Source organism: Indicator indicator, chromosome 3, assembly GCF_027791375.1.
Source record: "Indicator indicator isolate 239-I01 chromosome 3, UM_Iind_1.1, whole genome shotgun sequence".
Classification (NCBI taxonomy): Eukaryota; Metazoa; Chordata; class Aves; order Piciformes; family Indicatoridae; genus Indicator; species Indicator indicator.
The window spans coordinates 44931331-44949605 of NC_072012.1; the positions used below are offsets into that span (position 1 = coordinate 44931331).

The 18275-nt window shown below is 46.5% G+C and overlaps 1 protein-coding gene across 1 annotated transcript in view; it reads left to right on the top strand.

The window, feature by feature from the left end:
* VWF (von Willebrand factor) overlaps positions 1-18275 on the top strand; it is a 160032-nt gene that overhangs the window by 34387 nt on the left and 107370 nt on the right. The window contains exons 9-14 of the mRNA XM_054399900.1: positions 436-482; positions 3237-3373; positions 4781-4919; positions 5956-6056; positions 10303-10498; positions 12343-12558. Of these exons, the coding sequence (XP_054255875.1) occupies positions 436-482; positions 3237-3373; positions 4781-4919; positions 5956-6056; positions 10303-10498; positions 12343-12558 (836 nt within the window). The remainder of the gene's footprint in view (positions 1-435; positions 483-3236; positions 3374-4780; positions 4920-5955; positions 6057-10302; positions 10499-12342; positions 12559-18275) is intronic.

Sequence of the window (18275 nt, forward strand, 5' to 3'; positions counted from 1 at the left end):
CTGTGATTGTGTGATGATCCCTTCAAACATTTGGTGGTTGGACTCATGGGTCTAAAAGATCCTTGCCAGCTGAAATGATTCTATGGTCCTTTGATGATTGAAACTTTGTTTTCCTATGAAAATATTGTATTAATAGATATACTTTGAGAACTGCATTGAAATTAATTTGTTCCACAGCAATGGTTAAACTCTTTTATGGGGAAAAGAGAAGCTCTTGGGTTTTGCAATCATTCCAGCTCATATTAGCAGCTGTTGCTGTTGAATTATGTTAATAAGGGATGGATAACTTAAGAAACAAGGAGATGAAAAGGGTGTTGGGGATTGGTTTAATTTCCCTGAAACAGTAGCCTGTGTTTCAATCATTTAGGACAAAAGTTTCACCAGAAGATTTGAACTCTTGCCCTCTTACCTAACTTGTCATGCTTTGTTTCCCAGCATCTGTAGACGTGGCACCTGGATCTGTAGCAATGGGGAATGCCCAGGTATGTTGGCTCTATTCTTTTCAGGTTTTGACAAGTCAGTCTTACCTTCATTCCTCCTACTCACATCCTGCTTGTATTTCTTTTCCACACAAAAAGTGAGTCTGTCTTTGTTCTTGCTTGCTCCAGTGCAATCCCACAAGGAGGATGGAGAGAGACTCTTCACAAAGCTCTGCACTGATAGGACAAGGGGCAATGGCTTCAAACTACAGCAGATTTAGGTTGGATGTTAGGAACAGGTTCTTTAGCATGAGGGTAGTGGAACACTGGAACAGGTTGCCCAGGGAGGTGGTTGTGGCTCCATCCCTGGAGATATTCAAGGTGAGGCATTACATGGGTCTGGGCAACCTGCTCTAGTGGAGGATGTCCCTGCTGACTGCAGAGGAGATTGGACTGGATGGGCTTTGGAGGTCCTTTCCAACCCAGACCATTCTATGATTCTGTAATCCAGATGGCATTCTTGTTGTGAGACAAGACAGGCATTATACTATATGGTTTAGGTTTGGTGAGAAGAATGATTCCTCTTTTGATCACTTAGTTTACTAGGATATGAAGGTCTGTGTGTTGAGAGGACTGGCTTTCAGGAAGATGAGCACTCCTGGGTTTCTTTCACCAGGTACTCTTCCCTGTTTGGTTGCCTGAACCAGCAGGCCTTTGTTCATGGGATAATTTGAAGTGCTGTTTTGCAGGAACAGTTTGCCTAGCTGTGAGTTTGACAAAGCTGGGTTGGGTGTCCAGCTTTAGGAGGCAGTGCTGTGGCAGCCAAGGAGCAATAGCTGGCTAGGGCTAGCAAGAAGCTCTCAAGCTGATACCATAATTATATTAATTATGAAGGAAGGAGGTTTCAGGAAGTCTCATGGGATGAATTATATCAAATGGAATGGACAGAGGGACCCATAAGAAGAGACTTTGCCACAGGAAAGAAATTTTCCTTCCAGGAGGAATGCCAAAGGGCTGGGACTTGTCTTGGATAACAATGCCTAGCTCTGCATGCTGCCATCCTATCTTCTTGGTTCCTAGGTGCAGAGAATGCTCTGAAAATCAAACTTTCTTTACATCTCTTCTTCACCATTTGACAGCCAGTTAACTGACTCTGAAGTTGAATAGAATAATCCTTGTTTAAGCCTTGCCCAAGTTTCATTGAACAGAAAGTAGATTTTTCCAAGGTGAGGTAGTAAATACCAACCCACCTTACCCTAGAGAGTAGGGAAGAGAGAGATCCAGCAGGTGCTGGAATTTTCTTAGGCAAATCAGTGCTGTGCAAGGCGGAGAATCCTCAGAATCTCTAAAGTTGTGCTTAGCAAAGGCTGGTTTAAGAGAGTTAATGATGAATAATATGTTGAAGAGGGAGACTTCCACTTGGTGTTCATTAGATCTTACTTCTTACACAAAGGCAGTATAGAGAGAACTCCCAGGGCTCACCTGCCAGCTTGAAACACTTAACCTTTCTCTGTCCTTTGTCAGTGGATTGCCAGGATTAGTACCTGAATTTTGTTCTGGACAGGGAGGTCTCTGCCCACCTTGCTTGCCGTTGGACTCTCTCTGCATGTGATACTCTTCTTTGGGTGTGGGGATTGAGGGCATCATCAGCAAGTTTGCAGATGACACTAAATTGAGCCTGCACTTTGGTCACAAAACTCCAAGCAATGCTACAGGTTTGAGGCAGAGTGGCTGGAAGGAAGCCTGGTGGTTAAGGATCTGGGGGGGCTGGTGGATGGCTGAACATGAGCCAGCAGAGTGCCCAATTGGCCAAGAAGGCCAACAGCATCCTGGCATGTACCAAACCCAGGGTGTCCAGCAGGAGTAAGGCAGTGATGGTACCTCTGTACTGGGCCCTGGTGAGGCCACAGCTTGAGTACTGGGTTCAGTTCTGGGTACCACAGGATAGGAAAGACATTGAGGGGCTGGAGGGTGTCCAAAGAAGAGCAATGAGGCTGGGGAGGGGTTTGGAGAGAGTCGTATGGGGAGTGGCTGAGAGAGCTGGGGTTGTCCAGTCTGGAGAAAAGAAGGCTGAGGAGAGATCTGAGGAAAGATCTTATTTGTTACTCTCTACAGCTACCTGAAAGGAGGTTGGAGTGAGGCTGGTGTTGGTCTCTTCTGGCAAGTAACCAGCGACAGGATGAGAGGAAATGGGTTTGAGTTGTGCTAGGGGAGGTTTAGGTTGGACATTAGGAAAAAATTCTTTCCTGAGAGAGCGGTGAGGGGTTGAAACAGGCTGCCCAGGGAGGTGGCAGAGTCTTCTCTGGAAACATTCCAAACCTGCCTGGATATGTTCCTGTGTGATCTGCTCTAGGTGATCCTGCTCTGGCAAGGGGTTGAACTGGATGATCTTTCTAGGTCCCTTCCAATCCTTAACACTCTGTGGTACTGTGACTGTGCTGAATTTCAGGGACTACTGAGATATATACTACAGAAGAATCCAATCCACTTCAGTGCAAGGAGCTGAGCTGTCTGGTGATGTTCATCACCCTGCCTTTGAAACACTTTTTCTGTAGGCATCAATTCCAGTTCCTGAGCATAATTTATAAGAGATTCATCAGCTTGGGTCTGTGCCTCTGTTACTATTGGTAATGACTTACAGGAATCAACAGTGAGATAAGCATCTCACTGTTCCTTCTGATCTCCATGGAACTTTGTCCTTGTGCAACCTGCTCCACTGGCTTGCTCTTCCCCCTCGGTGGCTTGGGAGAGGGGGGATGGGCAGGATTTTGCTTGCAGCTGGCACCAGGGTGAATAATGGCTTTCTGCATTTTCCAGGAGAGTGCTCTGTCACTGGCCAGTCCCATTTCAAAAGCTTTGACAACAAGTATTTCACCTTCAGTGGCGTTTGTCAGTACCTATTTGCCAAGGACTGTGTGGACAATTCCTTCTCTGTGATCATCGAGACCGTGCAGGTAACAGCAGCCTTGCCTGGTGCCTCTGAGCATGCTCTGGAGAGGGTGGGAAGGGCTGTGGGAGTTTGATCTGAACTGCAGATGCACAGCCCAACAAAAGTAATTTTCCTATGGAGATAATTAGTTTAAATAACAGATGCAGCCTTTCTCCTTCATTAAGTGTTTTGCTTCTCCTCACTGCCATTGCCAGGAGCCTACCTGGAGATGGAGATCTGTCTGGAGGTCTGTGGAACAAGCCCTCACTGCCTCTTTGCCAGATGAAACAAACAAATAAAGCCAAGGGTTGAGCCCCTTGCAAAACACCCTGAAGGCTGGTGCCTCCCTACTGCCTGGGGAAAAGATATTTGCTCAGATACAGTAAAGGGCACACTGGCAGAGTAGTGCTTTGGGTTGCTTTCCATGAAGTCACATTTGCTCCTGATTTTTATTTTTTTTTTAACTAACTAGCCAGTCAGCAGCTCCTGATCCTTCTTTGCTGTCTCTCTTGATGGTTGAGAGAGGCAGCTGAAGGTCACTGAATGGTGACAGCTGGAGAGGGGCAGGAAGGGGAACCAGGCCAGCAAGGGGAATGAAGGAGACCCTGGAGGGGTTATGACAGAGAAGTTAACCCAGTCATGAAATTAATCGACCAGGCAATAGGTGAGCTAAGCTGGGGAACGAAAAGGACACTGAATCAAGCAGATGAGAAGAAAGGTGACAGGGACAGAGAAACTGAAGGCAGAGAGAGGTGTGAGAGAGTCAGGAGGCTGATGAGAGTGAAGAGGAGCTTTGGGCTGCCTTCAGGGCCATCAGCAACAGAGAGGCTTTCTGGAGAACCAGGGTGTGACGGTGCACACCACTGACGTCTGCATCCTACCTTCGAAAGCTATGATAATGCAGCTCTGAGGTCACCCAGGCTTGGGAACCTGCAGAACAAGTTTCCACTGAAACTTCCCTTTCGAAACCAGGGAGGAGACCCAGGGGCCTCCAGTCTCTGTTCTTCATCTGCCTAACCCCACAGCTGGAAAGATAAATAGCACAATAGTCTGGAGGAGGGCAAACCACTCGACTGCTTCCCAGACTGTTGGGCTGTGTGGGGCAGCAGATCCTTCCTGCCCCTGCTGCAGCCCTGGGAGGTGGGGGTTGGAGGTCTGTCACCACCATGGGCTGCTCCTGGGGGTCAAGTGTAATGTCCATGGATTGCTTTCCAGGCTCTAAGGCAAGAAGCTGTGGATTTCTCCCTGGTGCATAATTAGCAGGATAATGGAAGAGAGACTGCCAGGCTGGTGTTTGTGGGATGCAGAAACTACACCCATGCAGACACTTAACACCTCCCGAATTAGCTGCTGAAATGCCTTCTGGGGACCTGGAGCTAAGTAGCAAAGTGAAAGCTTGAGGTTCTAAGGCAAAGTTTTCCCTTCTCTGTAGTGTGCAGATGATCCTGATGCTGTGTGCACTCGCTCAGCCTCTGTCCGAATCCGGGATATGGACAACAGCCTCATTAAAATGAAACATGGAGGAGGAGTTTCCCTGAATGGACAAGACATACAGATCCCTTTACTGCAAGGTGTGTTTTGCAAGGGCTAACTCTGGCCAGCCATTGAAGGAATCAATCAAAAAGTGTTCTCAATACCAAATTCACATCTTGCATCAGGGGGTTGACTCGATGACCTTTAGATGTCCCTCCCAACCCAGACCATTTTATGATTCTATGATCTTTTTCTACAAGCTCTGTCCCTTCAGCTTCACTCCATGCAACCAATGCATCTTGCTTCAGCTCCTCTACTATCACCAGAATTAAACAGGTGTGGATTTGTGAGATGGGTTCTCGAAAAGCACTATGCTTTTGAAAATAATGATAATAATTTATGCAGAAGCTGGAAATCCCTCCACTTACCTTGAAAAATGTCACCTGAACTTTTGCTGGATTCCCATACATTTTATTCCATGGCTCCTGAGTGCTTTAAAGCAGACTTGATGGACAAGTTCATGCAGATGTGAACTGCTGAGCAGGCACAAGGCTTAGGAAATCTGAAGGGGACACTGCTGCCACCCCTTGATTTGGCAGATCTGAATATCCCCTGCCATGTGGCAGCCACTCTGTTGGCCTGCTCGGGGTGACACAGCAGGCGATGAAGCACCACATCCTCTGCTGTGAGGACAGGCTGAGGGAGCTGGGGTTGTTCAGCCTGGAGAAGAGGAGACTCTGGGGGAACCTTAGAGCTGCCTTCCAAACCATGAAGGGATCCTACAGGAAAGCTGCAGAGGGACTTTTCATCAGGGTGTCTAGCAATAGGACAAGGGGGAATGGTTTAAAGCTGAGGGAGAGCAGGGTTAGACTGGAGCTTAGGAAGAAGTTCTTCAATGCAAGTCTGGTGAGACTCTGGAACAGGCTGCCCAGGGAGGCAGTGGATGCCTCCTCCCTGGGGGTGTTCAAGTCCAGGTTGGATGAGGCTTTGAGCAGCTGAGTCTAGTTTAGGGGTGTCCCTGCCCACGGTGGGGATGTTGGAGTAGATGATCTGTCAGGTCCCTCCCAACCTAAGCCATGCTGTGATTTCTGTGTTCCTGGCTTGACTGCCTGACGCTTTGCGGTTGCCTTTAAGGTGCGCTCCGTGTCCAGCGCACAGTGAGGACTTCAGTTCGCCTTACCTACGGGGAGGACCTGCAGATCGACTGGGATGGCCACGGGGAACTCCTGCTGAAGGTACTCTTTCATTCTGCCTGGTGGAATTTCTACTTTTTCTTGCCTCTTTCTTTTTTTTCGCCCCCCACCCAAACATGTGCACAAAGATTTTCTTGTCTGAAGTGAGAAATTGCTTTGTGTTGGAGATTCCATTCTCCTTTGCTACCCCCAGAACTATATACAGGTCTCCTTGTATTCCAGGAACAAACATTTTCATCCTACAGAAGCTTGGTAGTTGTGGCTTTTTCTTTCACACCCCACACCCCCACACCCCCCCCTTCTCTTTTTTTGTGCAATGACTACCATTATTAGCCATGAATGGGTTTGTGTTTTGTCCCTCCAGACTGGGTTTTTGTTTCATTTGCTTTGACTGGTCTCCCTTAAAGGAGTGGATTTCTGTGACTTAAAATAAGGGAAGAGAGAGGCTCCAGGGACACAGTTACTCATAATTTCCAGGAAAAATCAATTAACTCATAGAAGATAATGTTGCACGCTCCTTCTGCTGTAAGGAATGTTTAAAGTCATCCTTGATTAAGAATTAGGCTTTGGCTGTGCTGCAGATTGCAGCAGAACACAGAAATACCAAAACCAGGTTTAAAAGAGTTGAACTGCAAAGAAAGCAGCATATCTGCAGCAGCAGAATGCTTTACCTAAACCACTTCTTGCATGCATGTGTATGTGTGTGTGTGTCTGCATGTTGTAAGGTGCAGAATGTTTTGCAGGGCAGCAAAGCCTGTGAGGAAATTGGGGTGGGGGGAAGATCATTTAATGTAGAATCACAGAATCATAGAATCGTTAGGGTTGGAAGGGACCTGAAGGATCATCTAGTTCCAACCCCCCTGCCATGGGGAAGGACACTCTCCACTACATCAGGTTGCTCAGAGCCACATCCAGCCTGGCCTTAGAATCCTCCAGGGATGAGGCTTCTACCACCTCCCTGGTCAACTTGTTCCAGTGTCTCACCACCCTCATGGTGTAAAACTTCTTCCTAACATCCAATCTGAATCTACTCACTTCTAGTTTTTCCATTCCCCCTAGTCCTCACAGGCTTTGCTGTGTTTTTGAAAGAAGCTTTCCCACGTTGTCTTCTGCACTTGAGGCATTACTAAGGAAGGCACAAAATCAGGGTCAAGAGGAAGCCAACTTGTGATTTCTGAAGTTCAGGGACAAACAGCAGTGGAGTGAATGTCCACAAGTGGTTTAAGGAGTGAAGTGATTTGGTGTGCTAGTCTGTAGCTACAAGGCTTTCTGCTAGGCTTTCAGATTAAGTAGTTACTATGTGGTGCAGCAGAAAAGGAAAATTAAATGGATGAGTTAGTAATTATCTGGGTTTGAATTCAGTCAAAGCTGCAGACGCTTAGGTCAAAAAGAAGTAAGGGAAAGTGGCTGGACAGTCTCCTGGCTCCAGTGAAATGTGAAGTTTGTAGGAAACAATGAAATCTTCAGTCTAGTTCTCAACACTGTAGAGGTGTTTGAGTGTGTGCTGTAGCCTCTTGGTAGCTGATAAACTGTCACAGCTCCAACTAAGCCATCTATCATCCTCTTTGCTCATATAAGTTGCTCTTTTCTTTTGACTGGTAGGTCTCAGGGACCGTGGATGTTGTCCCTGAGGGTGTATTTGCCCCCTCAGGAGCATGAGCCCTCCTGCAGTGTTGCCTCCTGGTGCGATGACCTGTGGGCTATAGGTGCTAAGTCAGGTTGATGTGCTGCTGTGTGGTTCTTGGCCGTTGTGGCCTTGTGTGCTCCTCCTGTCAGCTTCTCCACCTCAGCCCTGGTGCCTTGGGGACCCATTTGTAATAGAGGAGCTGCAAACAGGCCCCAAGTGAGATGGTTTTGCTCACCAAGTTTTGCCGAGAAAGCCAATTTTCTGCAGAGCAGAGAGTGCTGCCCTCTGTGAACCACAGCATTGCTTTGGCACTCTCCTCCTCTGCCCCAAAACCTGGCTCCAATGTCACATCTAGCAGGCTCATGAGAGCTAGTTCAGAAGTGTGTGCAAGAGCTGAAAAGACAACAGACAAGAAAGACTGAAAATACCTTCAGAAAGCATCTGTGGTTTTGTTGTTGTTTTGTTCTAATTTGTATCTCTATGCTCCAAAGATCCTAGAAGTTGTATTTTGGGCTAAGAATAATTCAATTTGGTACCTTGGCACCTCTCAGAAGTTTTGGCTTTCCTCAGTATTCCAAGTATTTTTTTTTTCTGCCTGGTCAGAGACCCAGATAGCTTGGCAAAATTCTTTCATGCAGTTCAAACAGATCTAATTTTCTGCTCCAGATCCTCTGCCCATAAAAATCAGTGGAAGTTTCTCCAGTCGTCTGCATTTATTCACTTCTGCTCTGATCTCCTTCCCTCACTTAGTATCTGAAGCATCTTTTTAATTGCTTTTAGAAAATTAATTTCTGCTGGATTTGTAGGCTGCCTTGTTGCCAAGGATTGCTGACAATTGGGGGAAGTGATACATTTCCATTAGCTTGGCCAGACTTCTGGTAAAAAATTCCTTCTCTGTCCCTCAAGAAGACCTTTCTGTGACCACTAGTTGTGAGTCGTGCTTCCACTCACACAAATCCAAATGCTAACATATTTTTGAGTCATTGCCTGTCTGCAGAATACAGGAAAAGTGGCTTCCTTGGCCATTGGAGTAACAGGGATATGTATCCTCTAATAATTCTTGGTTGTTCCTTTTGATGCTCCCTATTTACTCTCTGACCACTCTGAAGGGAGGGTCTTAGCTTATATTCTGGAGGAATTTTTATGTATGTATTTGTTTATTTATTTTAAATTATACAGAACCCCAAATTTCTTCAAAAATGTGTTTGTTTTTTTTTTTCTAGCTTGCTTTGGTTTTGTTTCACTGGTTACTCCTGAACAATCATACTGAACTAACAACCTACTAAATGAATACAGAGAGTGATTGTAGCATTACTCTGCTCTGGTGAGACCTCACCTGGAGTGCTCCAGCTCTGGAGCCCTCAACACAGGAAGGACATGGACCTGACAGAGCAGGTTCCAGAGAAAGACCATGAAAATGATCAGGGAGCTGGAGCAGCTCTCCTATGAGGACAGGCTGAGGGAGCTGGGGGTGTTCAGCCTGGGGAAAAGAAGGCTCTGGGGAGACCTTAGAGCAGCCTTTCAGTACCTGAAGAGGGCTCCAAGAAGGCTGCAGAGGAACTGTTTACAAAGGCCTGCAGTGACAGGATGAAGTGCAATGGTTTGAAATGAGAGAAGAGCAGATTTAGATTGGATGTTAGGAACAAATTCTTTAGCATGAGATTGGTGGAACCCTGAAAGAGGTTTCCCAGGGAGGTAATTGAGGCCCCTTCCCTGGAGATCTTCAAGGTCAGGCTTGACAGGGCTCTGGGCAACCTGCTCTAGTGGAGGATGTCCCTGTTTTAATGCAGGGGGTTGGACTGGATGACTTTTGGTGATCCCTTCCAACTCAAACCATTCTATGATTAAAACAGAGTCATCTCCCGTGGGCAGTTGGTAGTATTTGTGATGCACCAGATCCTTACTTCTAATAGAAACTGACAGTTCCTTCCAGAATAAAAGATATTGACATTGTTGTGCTGCAGATGTTGCATAGGAGATTTCCTTCTGTTTATCTCTAAGTTTAGGGTCTCCTTTCAGCTGTCCCTTGAATTTCAGCAGGCATAAGGCAGAGTAAAAAGTAGATCTGTGGACTGGATTGCCACTCCTAAGTGCATCATAAGTTTCTCAAGGCAGGATAAAGCTGTGATGTGAGGCAGCTTTAGAAGCAGTAGTCTCTTCTATATTTTATTTAATCATGCTTTATGTTGAAGGAAGCAAACTCCTCCAACATTTGTTTTGTTGCTAACAATGCTAAAATTTTCTTCATCTTCCAATCTCCTTTCAAAATGTGAAATGCAATCATCTCATGCTATTAAAAAAAAAAAAAATGCCTACCCCCACTGTTGCCCTGATCATTTGTATGAAGGAAGGGGAAAAACAGGGAAAGACTAAGCTGAGTGGTGATCAAGGCACAAAAAGGAAACCATTCTTCCCCTAGCCACCTTCAGTTGCCATCTGAAATTATCACTGTACTGTGCAAAAAATTGTCCTCCTACTGCTGCTATTTTGGGCGGGGGGTGTTAGAAATGATAAAATGGATTAAGATTGTGTCTATATTATTTGAATGTGGATTGGAGAATTTCCTTGGTTGTTAAATTGTTCAATATTTGTTAATTGTTAAATTGTTCTTGGTGATGACCTCCTCTGGAGGATGACCAAGCTGATGTTGTGTTCCTTCAGCTCTCTGCAGTCTATTCTGAAAGGATGTGTGGGCTGTGTGGAAATTACAATGGGAACCAAGGGGATGATTTCCTCACACCTTCTGGCATGGTGGAAGCACTTCTGGAAGATTTTGGCAACTCCTGGAAGCTCAATGCAGACTGCCAAAACTTGTTGAAACAAGACAGTGATCCCTGCAATCTCAACCCTCGTTTAGGTACTGAACCCCCACCTGAAACTAATATGTGATCTTCCATTTTACCCAGCAAAAATTAAAAATAAAGAGAAGGGGAAAAAAGGAAGAAAAAGGGAAGGCAGTGTTGCTTACATGACCCATGGGGTGGTTGTAATCTCTGTTTGGAAAAAAAAAAAAAACAAACCCAAACAAAGCCTTTAAAGAAACAGAGGCACTCACTGGTGCAGGCTTCAGAAGGCAAGTGTCATGCTTAGTGAAAATTGAAACCAAAAGTCAGTAGTGTGGGGTCATGCTGCTCTTCAGTTTGGACCACAATTGAGGTTAAACCATCACAGCCACAGCACAAACTTGTCCCACTGAAACTACTCTTACAAGTGATAGCAATGCTGTACTTATCCTCTGGGTGGATGAAACACCTCTGTTTTTCCCCCCTTCCCTATCCTTACACCTTATACAGTGTTCACAGAAACATTCAGGTTGGAAAAGACCCTCAGGATCACCAAGTCTAACCCAGAACCCTACTCTACAAGGGTCACCCCTAAAACAGATCCCCAAGCACCACATCCAAACCACCTTGAAACACATCCAGGCTTGGGGACACAGCCACCTCCCTGGGCAGCACATTCCAATCCCTGACCACTCTTACCCTGAAAAAATGTTTCTTAATGTCCAGTCTAAACCTACCCAGTCATAGCTTGAGGCTGTTCCCTCTTGTTCTATCACTAATTACCTGGGAGAAGAGACCAGCACCAACCTCTCCACAATGTCCTTTCAGTTAGTTGTAGAGAGCCATGAGGTCTCCCCTCACCTTCCTCTTTTCCAAACTCACCATCCCCAGCTCCTTCAGTTGCTCTTCATCAGATTTATTTTCCAGGCCCTTCCCCGGCTTCGTTGCCCTACTCCGCACTGACTCCATCACCTCCACATCTCTCTTTACTGATCCCTTGTTTTCCTCCTTTTACTGCAGTCTTCCTCTTCCTCACTTTGCTGCTTAGCTGTCCTGCTTGGACATGGGGAGAAATTCTCAGAGCAATTTTCTTTCCTGAGTGTTACAGCAGCCTCTGATTTCTTGTGTAGAGCAAGCACACAGAAAATGTTGTGGCTGTAGATCAGAGCAGGCACTGATCCTTCATTTCTGTAGGGTAGCCTAGCAGTGGGGAGCAGAGACACTGTAAAGGAAACACAGCACTAGAAATAGTGGTAAGAGAATCACAGAATGTTGGTGGTTGGAAGGGACCTCGAAAGATCATCCAGTCCAACCCCCCTGTCAGAGCAGGAGCACCTAGAGTAGGTCACACAGGAATGTGTCCAGGCACAGAAGTAGACTCCAGAGCTTCTCTGGGCAGCCTGCTCCAGGGTTCTGGCATCCTCAGAGAGAAAAATTTTTTCCTTCTGTTCCTGTGGAACCTCCTCCACTCCAGCTTGCCCCCATTGCCCCTTGTCCTATCATTGGGCATCCCTGAGCAGAGCCTGGCTCTCTCCTCCTGACACTGCCCTGCACATCTTTATCAACAGGAATGAGGACACCCCTCAGGCTCCTCTGCTCCAAGCTGAAGAGCCCCAGCTCCCTCAGCCTGTCCTCAACAGGGAAATATAACCCCATTACTTTTCCTTGATCTGTTTTTATTAGTGAAACATTATTCCCTTAGCTCATAGGTCATGAGCTATCTATGCTTTCTCTATGATGCTATCTATGCTTTCTCAATCCCATTTTATTCCTTTGTGTGATGTTGGTGGTGGTGGTGTTGTGCTTTGTTTTGCTATTTTTGTTTTGTTGTCAGAAAACACTTCCTGTGGCTCTTTTTAGCTTTCCTTGAAAGGCACTGCTTAACTGAGTGCAAACATGTCATTTCTCTCTCTTTTAGCCAAATATGCTGAGGACTCCTGCTCAGTCCTGATGTCCTCTGCCTTTGAATCCTGCCATCATGAAGTCAGCCCCACTCCCTACGTGAAGAACTGCCAGTTTGATGTTTGCTCCTGCTCCAATGGCCAGGATTGCTTGTGCTCTGCCATTGCTCATTATGCAGCAGCCTGTGCTAGGAAGGGTGTCCAGGTCCAGTGGAGAGCACCTGACTTCTGTCGTAAGTGAAGTGTTCCTAAACCTTGCTTACTTTCTTTGCCTCAAAGGGATTGCTTTGCCATTCATAGAATCATAGAATGGTTTGGGTTGGAAGGGATCTCTGAAGGTCATCCAGGGGCATCCTCAACTACATCAGGTTACCCAGAGGCCTGTTGAGCCTCACCTTGAATATCTCCAGACATGGGGCCTCAACTCTTCTCTTGAGAAGACTGAGAGGGGATCTGATCAATGTCTATCAATATCTGAGGGGTGGGTGTCAAGTGGAGTGGGCCAGGCTCTTTTGGGTGGTGTGCAGTAATAAGATAAGAAACAACAGGTTCAAGCTTGAACATAGAAGATTTCACCTCACCATGAGGAGAAACTTCGTTACAGTGAGGGTGAGAGAGCACTGGAACAGGCTGCCCAGGGGGGTTGTGGAGTCTCCTTCTCTGGAGACTTTCCAAACCCACCTGGATGCATTCCTGTGCAGACTACCCTGGGTGATCCTGCTTTGGCAGAGGGTTGGACTTGATGATCTCTTGAGGTCCCTTCCAGCCTGTGATATACTGTGATACTGTGAACTTCCTCCCTGAGCAACCTCTTCCAGTGTTGCAGATGAGAAATCTTGGGATGATATCTGACATAAAACAAAAAAAAAAATGTTTGTCACCTTTCAAATAATTAAAGTTTCTATCTTCCCCTCCAGCAAGAATGTAAAAACTGTTCATAGAGACTGCTCAGCACAGGGGGAGAGAAGCAGTCAAACACCTTAGCAGAGTTTTTGCCTGGATTTCCATTTTCAGCTGTATTTAAGTTTCAGCTACTCTCCTGAAAACTTTCAGGTAGAGTCCCAGGGTAGGAACTTCCAAGTGATTTTAGTAAGGTATGAATTGATTTTTTGCAACTCCCTCTCTTCTGAGACCCAAGCTTCCCAGCTCCTGGCCTCATCAGTGACTCCTGACTGTAGCTGTAGCTGAGCAGGTGGAGGAGGCACAAGTGGTATCACAGAGCAGAGTCATACAAGTATGACTTAGATTCATGGAATGGTTTGGGTTGGAAGGGACCTTAAAGATCATCTAGTTCCCACCCTCTGCCATGGACAGGGACACCTTCCACTAGACCAGGTTGCTCAATTCTTCTATTCAGACTGGACCTCTGGTAGAGCTGACATACAGCACATTGCCTGGGGTCTTATCTGAGCAAGTTTTGAACATCTCCAAGGATAAAAATCTCACAACCACTCTGACATCTATCTCTCTTTGCAGTTTGATTATCACCCTGTCAGCACAGAGGTCTGAGATCTATGTCAGATCTCATTTTTATGTACACCATTCTGCTAGTGGGTGCACATCATTTTACTAACCACGTATGAGCTCCTTCCATTCTTCTTGTAAATTCTGGTATGATGTGGTAGCTGGTTCAAGATGAGATGCCTGAACTATGAGGAGATTGAGTGTCAAGAAAAAGTTCTTTACAGAGGGTGGTTGAACTGAGCAAGCAAGCCTTGTCTGTGGCATTTTGTGTAGATTCTCTTATGGGAGCAAGCAAGATCTGAGTATGAATTCCTCTGATGATTGGTTTGCTAAAAATGGCAATCCTGGTTCAAAAGCTTGCAGTCAGAAAGCTGAGATGTTGCAGGAGAATGGAATGAAAATTCAGGCTGCAGGTTTGGGTTACAGAGGTGAGGTAACAGAAAGAATGGGATGTGTTTGCCTAGATCAGTCCAGTGCAAGACTGATAAGAAACTGATAAGAAGCTGAAGCAGAAGCCAACATCTTTTATTTCTTCTTTTCTATGTTAGGTCAAAGTGCTAGGAAAAAAAAAAAAAGAAACCAACCCCTTTGCAATGGGATTTTCATGAAACATTGACAGGCTTTTCCTGAGAAATAATTGTGGAATGGATGCATTCCCATTTTCCTGAGTGACTTTGCCCTTAAGGAAAAAGGACAATTGAAAATTCTGGGGGAAAGCATTACATGCTTGGCAGCCCTCCAGATTTGTTCTGCTGCTTCTTCCCAAACAGGAGGTGGGAATAAAACCCCAACATTTCTAAACTGAGTATGTAGAAAGTGAAAGAGGTAGAGAGGTCACTGGGCTCCCACCTAGTAGGGTCTGTACCTGTGAGGTCAGCTCCTGTGGGCTGGAGCAGAGAGTGTTTGCTGCTAATGAGAACAAACTCAGTTTGTGTGAAACTGCTGCATGGTTCCATAATATTTTTCCTGATTTATGTAAGTGTTCAGAGAGAGGAACAGTAATGTAATAAAAGCCCTTTTAAAAAATGTACAGGTCTGGAGGCTGAAAGAGCAGCAATAACCCAGCATCATTCTTTCTGTAATTGGGCAAGTCAATTTCCACAATTAATCTTTAATAGCATGGAGCTGCTTCCTTCTTTCTCTGCATTACAGAATGCTTTATGTTCTCATAAACTGCTGATTTCCCTGACTGAAGATCCATCAGCCCCTATTTAAGTAATCCTGATGCCCTAAACATCACCCTGCCACATAAAGGGTGGCCAGGAGATCGAGGGAGGTGCTTCACTCTTCTACTCTGCCCTAGTGAGACTCCACCTGGAATATTGCATCCAGTTCTGGGCTCCCCAGCTCAAGGGACAGGGATCTACTTGAGAAAGTCCAACAGAGGGCTACAAGGATGATGAAGGGACTGGAGCACTGCCTGATGAGGAGAGGCTGAGAGTCCTGGGGCTGCTTAATCTGGAGAGGAGGAGACTGAGAGGGGATCTAATCAGTGTCTATAAATGTCTGAGAGCTGGGGGTCAGGAAGGAAGGGACAGGCTCTGTGTACTTGTGCCCTGGGGTAGGACAAGGGGCAATGGATGCAAACTACAACACAGGAAGTTCCACCTTAAGATGAGGAAGAACTTCTTTATTGTATGAGTCACAGAGCTCTGGAACAGGCTCCCCAGAGAGTTTGTGGAGTCTCTTTCTCTGGAGATTTTCAATCCCTGTCTGGATGCATTCCTGCGTGACCTGTGCTAGATTCTATGGTCCTGCTCTGGCAGAAAGGTTGGACTCAAAGTTCTCGAGAGGTCCCTTCCAACCCCTAACATCCTGTGACCCTGTGAACAAGGCCTCTTTTAATAGGCTTGAGATGTGAGTGTGCAGGTTGCATAATTTGTGCTGACAGCCCCTGCGTTTCTCTGCTGCCTTGGTCAACAGAGATTCAGTTTCTTGGGACTTGACAGAAGCAGTTTGCTTGATTTGAAGTGGGCAAGTGTAGCACAGCATTTCTGCTGCATGTCAAGCTAACAGGAGCATTCATCTCCCCTGTCTTAATGTTATTTTAGTTGCAGTTTAATTGTTTAAGAGCTGACTCATCTCCATGAATAAGCAACAGAGTCAATCCCTTCATGCTGCCTAAAAGGAGCAGACAGGCCACACTGTGAAAGGCTCTCTCTCATGCACATGCAGGTGGAAATCTGCCTGGGCAGTCAGCCCCAAATTGTTGTGGTAAATGCAGTCAAAGCCACTTGGTGGCTGGTCACAAGTCACTTTCCCCAGGGTTCAGTATTCTTTTTAGTATCTGGATGGAAGGATTGAGTACATCCTCTGAAAGTTTGCAGACACCACCAAGATAGAATTATAGACTTGTTAGGGTTGGAAGGGACCTGAAGGATCACCCAGTTCCAACCCCGCCTGCCATGGGCAGGGACACCTCACACTAGATCAGGTTGCCAGAGCCACATCCAGCCTGGCCTTAAAAACCTCCAGGGATGAGGCTTCCACCACCTCCCTGGGCAACCTGTTCCGGTGTCTCACCACCCTCATGGTGCATAATTTCTTCCTAACATCCAATCTGAATCTACCCATTTCTATTTTTGTTCCATTCCCTCTAGTCCTATCACTACCTCATCCCCTAAAAAGTCCCTCCCCAGCTTTCTTGTAGCCCCCTTCAGATACTGGAAGGCCACTATTAGGTCTCTTCAGAGCCTTCTCTTCTCCACTTGGGCAGGAGTGTTGATCTGTTTGAGCACAGAAGAGTCTACAGAGGGATCTAGACAAGCTGGCTCATGCACTGTGGCTAGTTGTATGAGGTTCAACAAGGACAAGTGGCAAGTCCCACACTTGGATCACAAGAACCCTATGCAACACTACAGGCTTGGGGAAGAGTGGCTGGAAAGCAGCCTGAGGGAAAAGGATCTGGGGGTGTTGGTGGACAGCTGGCTGAACATGAGCCAGCAGTGTGCTCAGGTGGCTAAGAAGGCCAACAGCATCCTGGCTTATATCAGAAATGCCATGGCCAGCAGGACTGGGCACATGATTGTGCCCCTGTGCTCGGCATGGGTGAGGCTGCACCTAAAATCCTGCATTCAGTTTTGGGCCACAAGAAAGACACTGAGGTGCTGGAGCACGTCTAAAGAAGAGCAACAAAGATGTTGATGGGTCTAGAGCACGAGACTTATGAGGAGCTGTTGAGGGCACTGAGGTGGTTTAGCCTTCAGAAAAGGAACCTGAGGAGACACCTTGCTGCTCTCTGCAACTACCTGAAAGAAGGCTGGAACAAGGTGGGTGTTGGTCTGTTCTCCCAGGTAACAAGCAAGAGGAAATGGCCTCAGATTTTGCCAGAGTAGCTTTCAGCTGGGGATTGAGAAAAAATTCTTCACTAAAAGGATTGTCAAGCACTGGAACTGGCTGCCAAGGAAAGTAGCTGAATCATCCTCCCTGGAAGTATTTAAAAGTGGTGCAGATGTGGCACTTTGGGACACAACTTAAGTGTAGGACTCGGTGGTGTTAGTTTAACAGTTGGATTTGATGGTTCTCAAAGTCTTCTTGAACCACTAACAAACTAGTGTAGCCACCTGAAATCTGCCAGACCAGTTCCTTCTTTCCAGGTGTTCCTGTCTGGCAAATCATAGTTTTGGCTGAGGTTTCATGGTTGCCCTGCTTGCACATGCCTTTAGTGATGAAAGTTACTTGTCCTCAGCCCTGGGCTATGCCTGTTCACCGTTTGGTTTACTGGAAAGAGGGTGGTTATGTAAATGAGAAGCACTCTCCTGTGAATAGTTGCCCAAGACTCTTACAACTGGGAATGAATCTCTCATGGATTTATTTCTGAGTTAGGAGGCTTTTACTCTGCCTGCTGTGTTGATGAGCACACGTTAAATTTCTTCACAGGGTCACAGGATGCTAAAGGTTGCAAGAGACCCCTGGAGAACTTTGAGTCCAAGCCCCTCTGCCAGAGCAGGACCATAGAATCTAGCACAGGTCACACAGGAACACATCCAGACAGGGCTTGAAAGTCTTCAGAGAAGGAGACTCCACAACCTGTCTGGGCAGCCTGTTCCAGTGCTCCATGTCTGTCACAGTGAAGAAGTTCCTCCTCATGTTGAGGTGGAACCTCCTGTGCCGTAGTTTGCATCCATTGCCCCTTGTCCTATCACAGGGTGCAACTGAGCAGAGGCTGTCCCTTCCTTCCTCACCCCCAGTCCTCAGATACTGATAGATGTTGATTAGATCCTCTCTAAGTCTTCCCCTCTCCAGACTAAGCAACCCCAGGGCTCTTAGCCTCTCCTCATCAGGCAGTGCTGCAGTCCCTTCATCATCCTTGTAGCCCTCTGATGGACTCTCTCAAGTAGATCCCTGTCCCTCTGGAACTGGGGAGCCCAGAACTGGACGCAATGTTCCAGGCGTAGCCTCACTAGGGCAGAGTAGAAGGGTGACAGAGAGCCACCTCTCTTGATCTCCTTGACACACTCTTCTTAATGCACTCCAGGATACCTTT